The following is a 17,761-nucleotide window of genomic DNA, read 5'->3' on the forward strand; positions in this document are numbered from 1 at the left end:
TCAGGCTGCTGACTTGTATGGCTATCTGAGAAGAAAATGCATTACTGTAAGCCTGGAAAGAAAGTTATCAGCTCAGTAGGAAAGAATTCCACTGCAGAAAGGTGAGCAAAGAGTAGAAGACATTAGTAAATGAGCAACATGTATTGACAGGGACAATGAATGCATTCTGTAAAATGTCATACTAGAATGAAAGGCTTGAAAAATAATTTACTGTTTGCCCCCTGCAGAATAGCTCTGTTGGAAATTTGAAACACTTGTAGTTTATCTTAATTTAGAAGCATTACTAGGTTTTGACTGAGGAGATAAAAAGAGCCAAGCCAGCATCTGTACCTTAATGTTGCTTGTTTTCTTTGCTGTCAGTGCTTTGGTTCTACCGTGAAAAAAAAATAGAAAATTAAACATTTGATCATAATTCAGAGTGGTGAAAGTGTAGGTGCTGATCACATTGTGTGTAACTTCTGAAATGTGATTGGCTGTTTGCTGCTTCTCGTTACACAAGTTGTTTGCGGTGGTGATGGCTATTTCCGTTAATATAATAGAAGAACCAATGAAATTGGATTATAAAGATATTGTTGATATATTATGAAGAAAGCATCCCTGCTCTTGGGTAGATGTAGTAAGTTTTAGCATCTATTAACAGGTGTTTGAGAGTCCCAGGGGGCTTTGGAAGATTGTGTTTAGTGTTTCCATGGGTTTAACTGGGTCAGTTACTTTACTGTGAGGGTAGTGAGGCACTGGAAGAGGTTGCCCAGGGAAGCTGTGGATGCCTCGTTCCTGGAAGTGCTCAAAGTCAGGTTGGAAGGAGCTCTGAGCAACCTGGTCTAGTGGAAGGTGTCCCTGCCCATGTCAGGGGGATTTGAACTAGATGATGCATAGATTCCTTCCAACCCAAACCATTCTGTGCTTCAGTGATTTTTCAGAAGAGCGCAGTTTTGCCTTTGTGCCCCAAGCGTTTCATGAACAAAGGTAACGTGGAATTAAATAAGGATTATATATGAGAGCATATCTTCAAACCCAGACTGTTGTAATACATGCAGAATACATTATTGTGTGTGAGAGATTGCCTGGGAAAGAGAAATGGACAAGGCACCTCAGTTTTCAGAGAAGCAACAGGCTAGTTTGGATACCATTTATTAAAGCTAGTTAGCCATTTCTGGAATTTGTCAAGTACCAATACACTGAACTATTGAATGTAAATTTACTAATTGATTTAGCTATTATTTTTGTGTGCTGAAGAATCTTGATTGGTGATATGTTGATGAGTAGTTGTAAATGTTTTTATGAAGAAAAACATTAAGTGTAGGAAATAGATTCTTGTTTTTTAAGTAGCATACAGTTAAATGCTTGAGAGTTAGGAAAACACCAGGGGCTTAAGTCTCACTAAAAACAAGTGAAAAATCTGTCTTGAGGAACATGGATGGATAAGAAAATAAAATTTTTAAAGAAAAATGTTTTTTTACCTTTCTCTAAGGTTAAGAAAAGCAATTATTGGAAGCAAATGAAAATATGATTTAAATTTTCTGGCCGCTTCAGCAACGTTCTTTTCTAAGTTTTGATTAGGGGAGTTCAGTGTGTATTAAAAGTCAGTTTTATGTACACGTAAGGAGTAGCCAGTTGGCACCCTGTTTGTACTTTAGCAGCCAAGTCAACAGAATGCAGTAAAGCAGGCCTGTCTTCTGCTCTGTTCACACTTTGCCATTTTGCAGGCTCCACGGTGAGCTGCACTGACCTGTTTGTGTTTGTAGTACATGGTGACTCTAGGTAGCTTGGCCAGAAGCTGCAGTGAGTTAGTGGTAAGTGGTGAATTTAAATGTACATATTTTGATTCCTTGGTCTCCAACAATGATGAATAAATATACTGCAGACAGAACTTTCAAAGGAAGTATGGCAAAATAAAATAGTTTAGCACTATGTATTTGGTGCTTTCTCTTTTTTTTTTCTTAACCCTCACCTTGCATATTGATACTGATGAGTAAGTATGAATAGACAGTTACAAACCAAATAGTTTTTTAGGTTTCTTGTTAACCCTAACAAGTCCTTCAGACTACCTGGCAGTGGCAACTGGTTTAAATTGTAGATTTTTGACTATACTCTTGTGTTTGACCATTATGTAAGGGTTAAATCACTAGCCATAATCTGCCCTTGGAATATATAATCTCAGTCTAACTGTGAAGGAGGTGATTTAGCCAAGGAATCCTACCTTGTATACCCCTGTTCTGAGATACATATTCTGGACATTTCCCTTCCTTTCCTCACTGAAAGGATAAAACCATATAGTGGTTTGCCTAGATTTGATCTAGAACTAGTAGAAAGACTGTGGAATTGGAACAATGAGTGAATCAAGTAGGCCTTTATTACAGAGAAAGCAATATATTTACTTCAACTAAGTAGGTCTTGATAAAGTTATCAAATGATAATTAAGGTGCTTCTCATTGCATTTTGTCTTTTAGCAAAATTGTTCAAATGCATAAAAGAAGAGGTGTGTTATCAGCTGAAATATTTTGTATTTTGTTTTAAATTTAAGCTGAATGCCACATTTTATTTTGGTCGTTAGCAGATTCTAGGCTGATAAACCATTTCAGGGACTGTGAGGGAAATTTTGATAATTGTTCATGTGGTGTGGGTAGATGTCCTGTTATACAGTTCATGTGTTTGCTAATCTGCACAAAAAGCAGGCTTGTTTTGTAGCATGGCAGTGCTGTATATGAATAATGCATGCTGTTTTTTAGATGAGGTTTTTGACTGAATTCAGATAATATGTTTAGCATTGAGATTGCAGTTGTACAGTATACATGTGGAGAATTCCATAATCTGAAATGGCAGGTTTTTTTCTTCATTTAAAAGAGGACATCTCTATCTTCACTTAATCTTAAAACATTTTAATAACTGAGACTACCAATTATGTTTTATAGGATTTGATTTTTGTGCTAAGGCCTTATCAAAAGCATCTAGTAACGTGCTTTCTGCTGAGTTAATGATATGTTTTAGATGTCATTTCTTATACCTATCTTCAATAGCCATATTCAGACAGTGTGATTGTAATAATCAAGTTTCAATCAAACCATACTTAGTATGACAAATATTGCCTGAGATTGTAGTGCAGGTATTCGTGCTCATGATAAAGGGCTTAATTTGACTGCTGGCAGAGACAGAGAACCACTATTGATTTTTATATCAGAATGCAAAATAGCTTTTATTTGTCATGTATGAGGGAAATTGCTTCTTAATTAAAACTAAATAAAACATTCACTCTAAGATTTTATGCAATAATACAAAAAGTATCGTGTTGTGTCTCAAATGTGTTCTTTTACAGGTCTGTAACGGTTCAGTTAGCAATTATTCTTAACAAGCTGAAACGCTTCTTAAACAGCTGCTGAAATCATAATTTGTTTTTATCCTAAACGGAATGTTTGTAGATTTACTGTACCCCAAGGCTCACTTGTTGTTTTTCCCTCCCCAAAGCAAATGTCAAAGAAATATTTGAACAAACTCTCATTCATCATCAAATCCCGTTCAACTGGGACTGTGAGTTTATTCGACTGCATTTTGGACATAACAGGAAGAAGCATCTTAACTATTCAGAGTTCACTCAGTTTCTTCAGGTCAGTTATTAACCTTGTTCCAAAGTTGGAACTGAAGTCCATTTATCCTTTAATAAAACACTAATACCATTATGAATTTTGAGCTTATTCTGGTAGTGATAATGGTTATCTGATACTAACCCTGACAGTTAATGATGAACTTTTATTTCTCCATACCAGTTTTGTAAGTAGTGTGTACTCTTTGTACTTTAACTTGAATTCCATCCTTTAAAGGAATGGGACAAAACATACTGTTTGTGAAGTTAACCACTTTACTGATTGTTGTTAAACTGGGTCGAGGGTCTGCTTTTTCCGTTACAGGAATTTAACAGCAAAACTAAACTGTACCAGAGAAAAATAGTGTCCTTAATATAGCCAGTTGTTACTGACGATAAAACCTCCCATATAGAGGTTTTAGCTTCTGTAACATCTCTTTTCGTTTTATAAACATTGTCCTAATGCTTATCACTTTTTTTCTTCCACTGGCATGCTTGCTACCACACATACACTGGGAGTTCAGTCTTAAATGCAGCCAGCTTGCAAGAAGTAAATCTGATTTCCTGAGATGTTGCTGAACTACCCTCTACCTTTAAAGACCCATCTAAAGGATGGGTCTTTAAAGAATTTCACTTATTCAGCTGCACTTTGTGCTAAGCCAAAAAGTTACAGTTAAAACGTATTATGAATGGAACATCATACTAGAAGGAAGGAAAGGAAAATGTCTATAAAGGGTGGAGAAAGAGCAAAGTAGGAGAGATACACATTGTAATTCATGGCAGTTCACAGAATTGCTGGTAATTGCACTGAATATCGCTGATCACCTCATGATATAACTTACCACTGCCTGTTTAGGAGACATGAAGAAAAACAAATTGTACACTTCTAGAGCTGCCTTTGTTGCAAGAAAACTTTTGTATGTACAGTCTTAAAAGTGAGGAGTGATAGATGTGCTTTGACATAATCTGTAATTATTGTCCAGGATAAAAATACTTCATCATATCATAGAATATTTTGGGTTGTAAGGGACCTTTAAAGGTCATTTAGTCCAACCCCCCTGCAATCCGCAGGGATGTCTTCAACAAGATCAGGTTGCTCAGAGCTCTGTTGAACTTGACCTTGAATGTTTCTAGGAATGAAGCATCTACCACCTCTATGGGCAGCCTGTTCCAGCACTTTGCCACCCTCATTTGTTTTAAAATCATTAACCCTTGTCCTATCACAGCAGGTCCTACTAGAAAGTCTGTCACCAACTTTCTCATAAGCCCCCTGTAAGTATTGAAAGGCTGCAGTAAGGTTTCCCAGGAGCATTCTGTTTTCTTTTCCTGTCAGGCTGAACAGCCCCGACTCTCAGCCTTTTCTCTTAGTAGAGGTGCTCCTGTCTTCTGTCATTTTTATGGCCCTCTGTACCTGCTTCCAAAACTGTTTATTGGGAACTCAGAGCAAAGCCATAAATAAGCCTCTGTCCTGGTTTTATGTTTTATTTTTCCAAGATACTGCCATGTAAAATACAGTAACCTCTCACTGAAATCATAATAAAAACCTTCAGTAGGGAAGGCTGGTGTGGGTTGCAGTAATTTCAGTATGTACACAAATTGGATATTGTTATCCATCCTTTTAGATAGGATTATTTTTCTCATTTGGTCTAACACCATCTTTTGGGGGTTGGGACTTGGGTCAGAGCAGGTTTGTTGTACCCTGAAATAGAAAACCTTGATCATGAGGTTATGAGAGTTGAGAAATTACTGTAAAGGTGACAAAAGCTAGATGGTTTGCCCTCTTCTTACTGTCTCTCAGAACATGGGGTGTTTTTAGCAGCTTCTAGAGGTCTGAATGAAAGCTGAATGTGCTTTATTGTTTGCTTGAGTAGAAGGAAACAACTTTTTCTGGACATAGAATTTACAACTATCATTATTATCCTGAGGTTAGGTTTCCACAGTGATCTTTGTATCAAGGTTTTTACAGTTTGTATAGGAGTTTTAAATTGTCTGAAATGAGTGACCATTTCTGACATTATGTGAGATAGCTGTTTGGGGCAATCTAAATCTATATTGTATAATTTTCACTGTCCTCCTGTGTATTTTCAAGTACTTTCCAATGAGTTAGTATATAGTAGCCCAGTCATATTTCATGTTGGATCTTTAAGAGATCAGCTCCTTTTGCATCTTCCAGACCAGTATCAGAAGTTTTTCTAGCAGTTAAGTATTTAATTAAGGAATAGATAGCAGGCAAGATGTGGGTATGTGAAGTTCATTTCTCCAATCATTTATTGAAAGTGCATATTTCCTTGGAGTTCAATTAAGGCTTTTCTTTGACAGAGGAATGAATCTGTGGATAGAATCAATATGCACACTTCTTGTTTTAGTTGAGCTGGCCTTCAAGTTTAAACTGTAGTTATGCTGTTGTCTATATGCATACACCTATTGGAGCATAAGAATATGAAATTAGTGAATATTTTGTGAAAAGTGAGTTACAGAATTTGCTTCTAATCTGCTGTCTCTGAATATTCATTCTAGGAGCTGCAGTCAGAACATGCAAGACAAGCCTTTGCATTGAAGGACAAAAGTAAAAGCGGGTTAATAACTGGGCTGGATTTCAATGAGATCATGGTTACCATTCGCTCCCATATGCTAACTCCATTTGTGGAAGAAAATTTAGTTTCAGTAAGTGTTTAAAAAACCTTGAATTCAGTGTTTAATAGCTGTAATGCTTTAAGATAGCACTGCTTCTCTCCCGCTTTGTCTTCTACCTGTTTGTCACTCACAGCCTTGGTGCTAGAGATTATCAGCTTCATAATACAGTGGGCAGGGTGAAATGTGGCAGCATTCCTTGGCTGCAGTAGTGAAAAGGTTGGCAGTCTGGCTTTACATATTTAAAGTGCCATTGGAAGCAGTTTGAGTTAGTCTGCTATACTTTCCACTAGAGCAGGGCAAACTACTTGGCACAGAAAGAATCATAGAATTGTAGAACCATTTAGGAAAAGTCCCTTAAAATGATCAAATCCAATGGAAGTCATGTAGGATAAAAGTATCCAGTTTTTATATTTGAATATATGACATCTCTGAAGCTGGAGACTACTTACAATGTTGTCTTTTTATATACTCTTGCATTCTTTTCTTTTTCAGATCAGAATTTGGAAAATCAATATGTAGATTCTAGAGGTAGAATGGTTACAACTCTGATAGTTTGGCAAGATCTGTAGGTAATGTAATAACAGACAAGTTATAATCTGAAAGTATGTAGGGTGAAAATTACTTGAGAATGAAATTTATATAAAAGATAAAGTAATAACTTTTATCTTGGTATCTTACCTATAAATCTTGCCTTGCCTTTCTAATGAGGCATACTGTCTTCCATAAAATTTTAGTATCTACTAACTTTGGACTTTGAAGTAAATGGTCATTGATGTATGTGATGCAAGAAGCAGGCATCTGCATGCATTTCTCTTTTAGAAAACTACTTAGTGACACTTTTAGTGTGTCTACCAGATAAATTGAGTAATAATCTACTTATATGATTATTTCCTAATTGTTTCCTAGTATTCAATCTTTACCACAAAAATAGTTTCTTGTCTAATAATTCTCCCCTCATGTTTCTATTAAAAGTATATTAAAATTACAGGAATAGAAAGATAACTTTAATTCTTTAATAATTTGCTCAAATGGATGTTTCTGTAATTGTAAGAAGATGTTGTAAAATCGCTTAAGGCACTTAACTGTATTAATTTAATTTTTAAAGGTAGCTGGTGGAACTGTTTCACATCAGGTCAGCTTCTCCTTTTTCAATGCATTTAATGCCCTTTTGAATAACATGGATCTTGTTAGGAAGATATACAGCAATATAGCAGGTGCAAGAAGAGATGTTGAAGTCACAAAAGGTAAGGTATATTTCTTATATTTTATTAATTTTTTGGTTCTGTCCATTTTGTAATTGGTGATGCATATGGGTTAAGGTGAGTCACAAGCTGCAGTAGTATGTGAGGTTAGGGCCACTGGGAGGGTGTTTTTTTATCTGTGGGTGATTTTCATACTCAGAGGTTAGTAAGTATTTTCAGTTAGCTCAGTGAAGAGAAGATTCTAGCAGGAGTTGTGTTGGCTTTATTAGTTTGAATGAGTAACTGCAAGTCAGTACAATACTGAGGATTTTACAACTACTTGAAAGAGATACATTGTTGCTTAGCAATAGGAAGTTCCCAGGGAATGTGGTAGAATGGGTGAAGTGTGAAAATCCGAGTGGTTTTATATATATGCCAGTTAGTACATAACAAATCCCTGTACATGTGAAAGGTTGCCATATTTCAGTCTTACCACAGACATAAGCAGATTGCTTTTGTAGCCATTTTATGACAGATTTTATCACCAGTTTTACTACCTGTATGGATGAGACCAGCCAAACCATTGTGTGGTAAAAGCATGCCAAGGTTTTTTTTTCCTTCCACTTCTTTGTTTGGCTTTTATTCATACGCTCTGCATATTTTTCCCTAAAGGAAAACATAAAATGCTCGTTCTCATCCTCCAAACTGTGCTAACAAATTGCCTCACAATGTTTTTTGGTATAGATGCATAAAAATATCTTGCTTGGATTTGTATTGAGAAAAAAGGCTTCTTTCTGTGTTTTCACTGCTTGGGCCTGTTAACTGCAACTTGCCAATTATGTTATGAACATGTTGTGTAATTTGGCCAGATGAATATCTAAGCTTGGGGTCATTCAGAGCTGGCGGAGGAAGAAGTCTGGACATGATGGGAATAGATGAGTCAGTTGCCCTTAAAGCTGTGAATAATGGACCATTATTCTGTTCTGTTCTGTTTTGCAGAACTTCAGAAGCAAGAATCACAAATTGTGGGTGTCGTTTTGTTAAGCTTGCTAATTTGAGAATTTTTGTTGTCTTTGGTGAAGTCTTACCATAGATCAGAGTTGTGGAGTCAGACTTGGTCTGTGTTGGAAAGGCCAGTTTCAGGATAGATGTTCTCCTGAAGATATCCTTTCCCTTTGCGTTATGGATTTTGCTTCTTGTTGACTTGTGGACTTCATTTTTATGATACTTAAGTTATTAGTAAGGATTCAAAGAGGAAATCTGGCAAATAACACAACTGTTGTATTTCTCTTTCCTTTTTAAATCCAGAGGAATTTACACACTCCGCAATTCACTTTGGACAAGTTACACCACTGGAAATAGATATTCTCTACCAACTAACAGATTTATACAGTGTTACTGGGTAACATAATCATGATTTTTATCATTTTGCAATCATAATTTTGTGTTTCCTGGGACTACTTATTTTCATCTTATTTTTGTGTTCCATTATATTTTGTTACAGTAATTTATTCAATGTAAACTGGTTTTGTTGTGTGCATGGGTTTTGTAAGTGAATTGTGTATATCAGTAGAATTATTAATTGTTGTGTTACAAGTATACAAATGAAATAGCAAAATGCAGTACTGCCAAAAGGCTATGATGCACTGGTTGATGTTTTGCATGGTTCTTTAATGCATGCAAAATCTTACATAGGAATAGCTAGGAATAGTTTAATTTGTGCGTTATATTCCTTATTACTAGTAATGAAGAAGTCACTTCTACAGAATAATCTGTACTCCCTTCATCTCCAAACATTCTTTAATACAGTGTAGCAGACTTCTTAGGTGTGCATTTGAATGTGACAAGTGTCTTTTTTTAAACTCAGATGTACTCTGTGGGGTGTGGCCAGGAATACTGTACTGAATATGTTTGATGCTTTATCTAATTATAATTTGCTGTTCTCTGCCTTGTGTAAAGGCGCTTAACTTTGGCAGATATTGAGAGAATAGCACCACTGGCTGAAGGTGCATTACCTTACAACCTGGCAGAACTCCAGAGGCAGGTGGGTAAAAGGAAAAAAATAATTGAAATTGAGTGAATGTTTACATGTACTTTCAAATGAAAAATAAGAATAATGTGTTTTAAACAAATTCCTGACAAGTGAAACAAGCTGTGTGTACTGCTGTAAGGATAGAAATTGGGTAGGCTGTATGTGTCTAAACAAGGTATGAGATGTGTTGAAGAATGGCCTGTTTAGATATGAGCTTATATGGATACTTGGATTCCTTATTGGGGATACATTTGTTCACTCCTGAGAAGGCTTTTCACAGGACACAGCCCTCCATGGACTTCTCCAACAAGTCCTTCCCATGGGCTGCAGTTCTTCGCAAATTCCTCCCGTGTGAGTTCCTTCCACATGGTGCAGTCTTTCAGGAATAGATTCGCATGGGTGCTCTATGTGGTCACAGTCTCCTTGAGGTGCTGTCTCCTGTCTGTTCTTGTGTGGGGTCCTAGAGTGTCTGCAGGTGGACTTCTGCTCCACTGTGCACCTTCATGGGCTGCAGGGGCACAGCTGTCTCGCCATGGTCTGCACCACGGGCTGCAGGGGAATCTCTACTCCAATGCCTGGAATCACCTCCTCCTGCTCCCTCACTGACCTTTGTACCTGCGCAGGTGTTTCTCTCCCATGTTCTCACTCCTCTCTCCAGCTGCCATTGCACAGGGATTTTTCCCCCCATCTTAGATACATTATCCCAGAGGTGCTACCACTGACACTGATGGACTTGGCCTTGGCCAGAGGTGGGACCATCCTGGAGCCAGCTGGCATTGGCTGTGTCAGACATGGGGGAAGCTTCTGGCAGCTTCTCACAGAAGCCACCCCTGTATCCCCCACCCCCAGCTTTGCCACACAAAGTCAATACAGGTAGCAAAAAATACGAATATTGAATGCGAAGCTTATAAATATATTCCTTTTTGAAAAATGGGGTGAAATTATTGGCTTACCCATTTATCTAAAATGATAATTGAGTTTTACTGTACTTGTTGGCTGATCTTCCCAGTAGAAGGCAACTTCAAATATATTGGGATTGATGAAAAGGGTAGAATAAGAAGATGAAAAATATTGTAGTAGAATGTAAGTTCTTTATTTCACCGGAGCTTTACATTTATGTTTGCTAGCTTTGCTTTTACCATAGTTTTCTTAGTAAAAATACACATGTGTAGTACAGCATAGGAGTTCCAAGCTGTGCAGTTGGATGTTGAATATAAATTGTTTCTTACTTCAGTGGCTCATTTTACAACTGTAAGAACTAAAGATTTAGGACCAAACATTAACTTATGTTGTTATAGTTACTGTTACTAGAGTTGAATTTGATAATTTGATTATCTTTCAGACAAATTGGTCTGAAACATAGTGAGCTCTGCTCCTGTTCTTAATTCTACTGCTCTTTTGTCCTTGGTTGTCCATAGGCAATTAGACATATCTGAGCCAATGCATGTCAAAAACCTAATTAGTGGTAACAGTCTTCCTTTGGATTCCTGATGGCAGGAATTATGAAATGGAATGACCCAGAAATGTGGATACAACATTTATCCAGGCTAATAAATATTTTCGATGAAGTTTTGTAATACCATTCCACAACCAGCTTTGGTTTTATTCAGTGTTGCAGTACTCACCTTTCTAAGTAGAAAAAATACTGATTTATTTTACTTTTCAGACCTACCTTTGTAGCTTGGCACTCTTTTAAAATAAAATCACTGATAAAAGCTTCACTCATCACTAGAACAGCATATACTCTTTTCACACTCTTGAAGTGGTACATTATATTTTCATCTTATTCCACATTTTGTGTTAAAACATGACACCAGAAAACAAAATAATTTCATTTTATTTCATTTATAAGGAACAGTCTTTGATTAGACCATGTCCTAAGTGAACCCTATATTGACAGTAAGTTAAGTGAATAGACAAAATGAAAGATATCAGTTCATGAAGAGTAAATATCATCCCAGTGCAGTCCAGCTGTCCCTGGGAAATGAAACCAATTCTGTAATCAGTTTTATATGATTTAAAAATCCCTTTGTAAAGAAAAATCTAAATTTTTACATAAAATCACTCTATATAGATTGGGTAGAAATGAAAATTAGCCTGCTTTCAACCATGTTTACTTTATTGTCAATTTTTTTCATTGTGTAAGATTTTTTTAAAGCTTAGCAGCTGAATATCCTATGGGGATGACAGCTACAGTAATTTTCTCTTTATAAATATTCATGATTTGAAAGCTATAGCATTAATTACATTCATTTACATATCCATCTGAACACACAAGTAAACTGAAAACTTTGTGAACACTTATTTAATAATATAAAAGTGACATTTCCTTCAGAAAGAATTTGATTTTTAACATTCAAGGATGCATTCACTAAGATTAATGTCTAAATGCAATGATTGGATTTTGATGAGAACTGTGTGAAGCTTAGGAAAAAAGAATAATCTTAAAACGGCTGAAAGGCAGCAGGTGTGCTAAACTAGGAGAAAATTTCTATGGAATGAAGAACTAGTTCTGCTTCTAAGGCTTTTCGGGGTATATTTTTGCATGTGTCTTTTATTTACATGAATGAAAAGAAATATATCTGAATTTTATAATTTATTTTTGTGGTTATTTTGTTTTTATTATCCTTTGGGGGTTTTGTGTGTGGTTTTTTTTAATAGGAAATCATTGAGGTTTTACAGTAATGAGAATATTCTTTGGATTTATTGCTTCTATTGCTTGTAAAGGCAGTACATTTGATTTATGGTTTTTTTTGTGCTGGTCTGCATGTGCAGTGTGTAATTTTGGTGCTACCTAGAATTTCTCTATTATTCTCTGTTAAGCTGTGTTGTGGGGGAGGAGAATGTCTTGTGGAGGGAAGTGGTTTTAGCTGTACCTTTTTATTCTGTGGAAAAATGGTACAAAATATAATCCATGGTTTTTTAAAGGTAATGATCTCACCTTGACCTCATAGGCTTTTGTCCTACACTGTGTGTATACAGTGTAAACTTGTGCAATAAAGGCAGGTTTTGCACATCGAATGTAACACCAGTCCACAGAGAGTAGCTTGTGCTGAGATGGGCACTGTGTTTCTGTAGTGGTTCAGTGAGCTGAATGTACCTTGGTTGGGTGGCCCTGGGGAGTGAGCTGTGAAGTGTGTGTGTGGTAATCTTTGTGAAAATTCCTAATATGCATCAGAGCAAAGCCTCCTGTGGCAGTCTGGGGGCTGTAGACATTCCCGGTGTGCTGTCAGGAGCACATCTGCTAACAATATACAGGGTACTTTAAAAAAAAACAGGTTTGTGTTGAGAAAATGGACTTTAGTATGTGCTTTCATACGGAATTTAACAGTTAATAACTCAGCCCAGACAAGTTACACTGCATGATATCAATACTTCTCTAATTGTCTTATTTATGTTTGGAAGAAAATTTGGCCAGTCATGCGTACTTTATTGTGCAAGTTTGTGAACACATCTTGTTTATCAGTTACCTTGTTTCTAATGGCCATATAATATGATTATGAGTCTCTGCAGATATTTTCTCTGCAGACTTTATTATTTAGAACACTAACACATATACAATAGTGTATGTCATTGAAATGAGTGAGGTCAGCATTGTTCTGTAAAGTAACAACTGCATGAAAAAGTCTTGTGGAGTTTACTTTTAGGAATAATTGACTTTTTTGCTTGTCTTGAAGACATGAAATCTCATGTTAATGCTATGTATGAATGGATATGTAATCTTTAAATATGTCCTGTGCTGATAGAGCCTGTGTGTGAGATCCTGAATTCCTTTTGAGATGTTTTTATCAATTTGACTCAATTTTATTTGAGTCAAAAGGGAGTTCCTTGCCTTACAAATTCAAAGGCAACAGAATGGAAAACAGCAAAGTTGTTTAGCGTTTCTGTCTTCTTTTTCTTGAGCATCGTTGTTTCAGTTGTATCAGTGTGCTGGTTTTGGCACAACTAGGAATATGTGAGGAAGAATATTTTCTAAAAGGAGTATTTGAAAAATGTAGTTCATGCATTAGGCATGATAGACATTTTCTAGTAATTATTTTTTCTCATTCCTCCTAGACATAAAGCCACCAATTTTTATCAGATTCTTTCTGTAACATTATAAAAGAAGTTCACAGGTGCCTTTGTTCTCCTGTGCAGATTTTCAAGCTTTTTTCTTTCTTTTTTCCCTCATGCAGCAATCTTTTGGCGAATTAGGCAGACCTGTTTGGCTCCAGATAGCTGAGTCAGCTTACAGGTTCACTTTAGGCTCAGTTGCTGGAGGTGAGTAATTTTCTGCTTTCTGTTTTCAAGCTTGGGTTAATTAAACACTGTTTTGCCAGCCTATTTGATCTCTTCTAAGTTGGATTTTTTTTGGTTATACATGTGAAGAATTGGATGTCGGAACCATTTTGGTTGTGCTCTTCGCTTTCTTTCCTTGTCACTTGGGTTCCAGAATCCCCCCACAGTCCTCTGAAACTATGCCAGTAACTAATTTCCTTAGTGGTAATTCACATTGGTGTTCTTCATTATGTAACAGTGTAATTCATTCTCCTTGAGACTTTTTTCTAGACTTTCGGTGTTGTTTCTTCTTAGTTTGAATATATCAGAGGTCTTACCAGCTAATATATTCTTTATGTTTAAATAAATACTGTAGAAAATCGTCACAACAGTTATATACTACACCAGCAGTGATGTTGCAGAAATAATACTCCAAATGCTTTCTTACAGCTGTTGGTGCTACTGCAGTATATCCCATAGATCTGGTGAAAACTCGTATGCAGAATCAGCGCTCCACAGGTTCAGTCGTAGGAGAGTTGATGTACAAAAACAGCTTTGACTGCTTTAAAAAGGTTTTGCGTTTTGAAGGCTTTTTTGGTCTTTACAGAGGTAAGCAAATAAAAAATAAATAAAATATATATATCAGTATTTATATATAATCAGTAATTTTCTGCCACCTTTTTTTTTTTTTATAATACCTCAACAGCTAATGGGCAAGTCAGGATACTTGATATCATGTCTAATTTTGCTTTCATTTTGGAGCTCAGTATTTATCTTCCACTGAGCACTCTTCATCATAAACAATTGCTGGGAAAAACTGGGCTTTTTTTTGTTGTTGTTGTTACTGATTTGCTCCTTGCTACTTGTTTGAAGACCTAATTTTTGGGGTGTAAGTGTTGAGGACATAATTGTTACCTCACAAACTGAGGATTGCAGCTTTTGGCTGGGGTCAAACATCAGGAGCAGATTAGCATCTGAGGAATAAAGATTAGTTTTACTGCAAATATTTTTTGTTGAGAGACAAAAGACGATAATTTTGAAATGTATCTGTAAACTGGATACCAGATCTTATGCCTCATACTTTTGCAGGTAGTGAGACTTGTTTTATAGTTTTACCCGGTGAACAAAAGTTGCATTCTGCTGTTGAATTATGTTGCTCTATTTTACTTTAAAATATCAACAGTGGAACTCAGAAAATAGTAACTTAAAAAAATAATGGAACTCTAAAATACATGTTAGGAATTCAGCTTTTTATCAGTTAGGCTGAAAGCTGTCTTATATTTTATATCTTGTTTTAGCTTAGAAGATTCTGAAAGAGTTTTAATCCCATTGATAAGGTAACTTACATACAGGGTACATGCTTGCCAACCCTCTAAAATAGATAGTTGAATTCTCTATTTTTAATTGTAATTTCAAATAATTTTATGAACTTCGCAATTTTCACAAGGATCTGCAAGGTACTTATTAATTGGTACACCTGTTTCTTTAGTTGCAGCAAAGTCACTCACTTGTGTGATGGCTACATTATTTTGTTCTGCTTTGTGGTGTGTTCTGTCAGTGAAGACACTGGACAGTGTCCTTTATGGACAGTATCTAAGAAGTTTCTGCATACAGAAGTCTGTGGGTTCTGGCTAAAGAGTGTTTTGTAGTCCTGCAGGATTTTTTTATGCAGTAAGTAAGGGAAGGAGTATGTTAGTGCAAGGTTAATGAAATAGCTGTAGTCTGTGTAAATAGTGTCTTATCAGTAATTTTTTTTTCTGTTTTTGATGCTAAATCTTTCACAGAAGCAAATACTCCCTGAGTTACATCTATGAGACTGATTCTTCAGTGCTGTTCTACAGTACTGTTTTCTTTCTCTCGCCCCCCCACCCCGTTTTTGCACAGCAGCATCTAAAATAATTTGTTATTTTTATTTTTGTTTTCTCACCTTTCTTAAACACTTTGAAATCAAGGATGATTCCACTGACAAGTTAAAAGCAGTGCTTTACACTTGAAAAAAAACTTCTGGTTTGAAAGAATATCAGTTTGCTAAACTTTTTAATAGCCTGTTTAATAATTGTCTTTAAGATTGTTTAAGGAAAGACGTTCACGTAGTTGTTTTGAAAATGTTACGGTTAATGGTCAGCATGTTACTAAGATTTGGGCTCAGAGGTTTAGATGTTCTGTTGGAAGTATGTTAACTAAACAGCAGAAACACTTACAGAGTTGACTGGGGGTCTCTCTTACTGGGTTCTTATATTCCTGAGCTGAATTATCCTAATTGTATTGTAGTATAAAGTACATCTATACTGTAACATAATGGTACAATGTAGTTGTTTAGTTTAAAGAATAGAAATTAACACAAACTGGAAACGTCATAATTCTAAATAAAAACTTACAAGTTTTGGCCAAGAAACTAAAGTCACTTTAGAGCCTTGGTATCCAACTTCAAAACTAAGAAGTTTCCTCTCAGATCCTTCACTAGACCATGCAGTGCCCCAGGTTCTCTGGCACACCAAATGTGTGTGCTCGATGAGTTCAGCTACATAAAAAAGGGAGTGGGGGAATTGTCTTGTGGTGTTTTGTCTGGTGGTTTTGTTTTTTTTAAGTGTAGACATTGCAGAACTGGATTGTCTTTTCACGGTAGATCAGAAATTCAGGCTGGGAGGGCATGATTTCTTTTTGTTACTGTCAACCTTTCTTTGTATTTAATAACTACCTTTCCTCAGCATAGTAAGTCTGTAAATCGCACAGAAAGTACTATGTTGGAAGAAAACACTACACTGCATTTAATAACTGTTGCACTTTCATTTAGGGTACCTTTGTTCTGAGCTTCTTTTTAAGGAAGTAGTGTAAAAATTCTGCAGGCTGAGTACTTCTTGGGATTTTGAACATTTAACTTTTTTAGCTGTGGTTTCTTTATACTTAATGAATAGTGGAAAGTGGCATCAATGCAGTTTTGTTGCTGTGGGTTTTTGTTTGTTAGTTAACTGGCAAACACTTGACAAAATGATATTCCATAACCATGGAATAACTTTAGGGAGTGACCGTATCTAATAAAAACAACTCTCCTAAGTTTAATGAATCTATACATATGCCAAAATGACCGTGGAGAAAATGGATTTAAAAATAACAGATATGGTTATAATGTGTTATGTTAGGAAGTTAAGACTGCCATCTACTGATTTTTTTCTTAAACCTATTAGTTCCTAGAAAAGTGTATGTGCGCTTGTCAAATGACAGTTCATTTTGATTGTAGCTATTTTCCAGGAGCAAGGGCTTTGTCAAAATCGGTTTCTGTCCACTAATACCTCCTCTTAGTGAGATAAAAAATGTTTACTAGTGATAGGGTTTGAAGAAGTTCATGCTACCATATTGAACTGAACAAGAGAAAGTCCTTTATACCCTTAGGTGACTTGAGTCTTCAGAAAACTCAGGTTAGTGAGTCAAGTAGAAGCGAGTTGATAATTTATCATAGTTGTGTATATCTCACAATTACTCTCCTATTTTAAAAAGTGATTGCAAGCTGTATGGGAAAATGATACTAAGGGGCTAAAAATGTCAGACAATCTCTTCTGTAGTCAACATATCCAAGGTATTTGGTCCTTAAACTTCTTTCCTTCTGTAAAGCATCAGGCATCAGGCTTGACTTGGTCGAGGAAGGTAGATCTGGTCACCCATTTCATTATCACTTTCAACAGAAATTATAATATAAAATTGTACTGGTATGAATATGCAGTGCTCTAGCAGCATTCCATACTTAAATGCCATCCACCTCAAAGGATATCCCCTGTGCAGAAAGGCATTTCTGTACAGCACTTGTAAAATACTAGTTTCTTTATTAGGAAGATAATGTTGCCTTATGATGTCTTTGTTTCTATAGGCTTGTTACCACAGCTGATAGGTGTTGCTCCAGAAAAGGCTATTAAGCTAACTGTACGTATATTTTTTTTTTTCTCCCTGGCATCCTTTTGTTTGTTAACATGCACAGGATTTATTTCCTAAAATGTGTGAAAGATGACCACTTACAAGCATTCTAATGTATATGGCTACAGATGTACTTGATGTATGTTAAAAAGAAGGAAAAATAACTTAAAATAG

General features: G+C 36.1%; 1 protein-coding gene across 1 annotated transcript in view; it reads left to right on the forward strand.

Moving 5' to 3' along the window:
- The window catches only part of SLC25A12 (solute carrier family 25 member 12), a 46,819-nt gene that overhangs the window by 15,015 nt on the left and 14,043 nt on the right, over positions 1-17,761 (forward strand). Inside the window, exons 5-12 of the mRNA XM_085066467.1 lie at positions 3,463-3,602; positions 6,095-6,241; positions 7,317-7,455; positions 8,701-8,794; positions 9,352-9,436; positions 13,600-13,684; positions 14,132-14,290; positions 17,544-17,596. Coding sequence (XP_084922593.1) covers positions 3,463-3,602; positions 6,095-6,241; positions 7,317-7,455; positions 8,701-8,794; positions 9,352-9,436; positions 13,600-13,684; positions 14,132-14,290; positions 17,544-17,596 — 902 coding nt within the window. The remainder of the gene's footprint in view (positions 1-3,462; positions 3,603-6,094; positions 6,242-7,316; positions 7,456-8,700; positions 8,795-9,351; positions 9,437-13,599; positions 13,685-14,131; positions 14,291-17,543; positions 17,597-17,761) is intronic.

The sequence above is a fragment of the Lichenostomus cassidix genome, chromosome 7, assembly GCF_008360975.1.
Source record: "Lichenostomus cassidix isolate B80296 chromosome 7, HeHo_3.0, whole genome shotgun sequence".
NCBI classification, from domain to species: Eukaryota; Metazoa; Chordata; class Aves; order Passeriformes; family Meliphagidae; genus Lichenostomus; species Lichenostomus cassidix.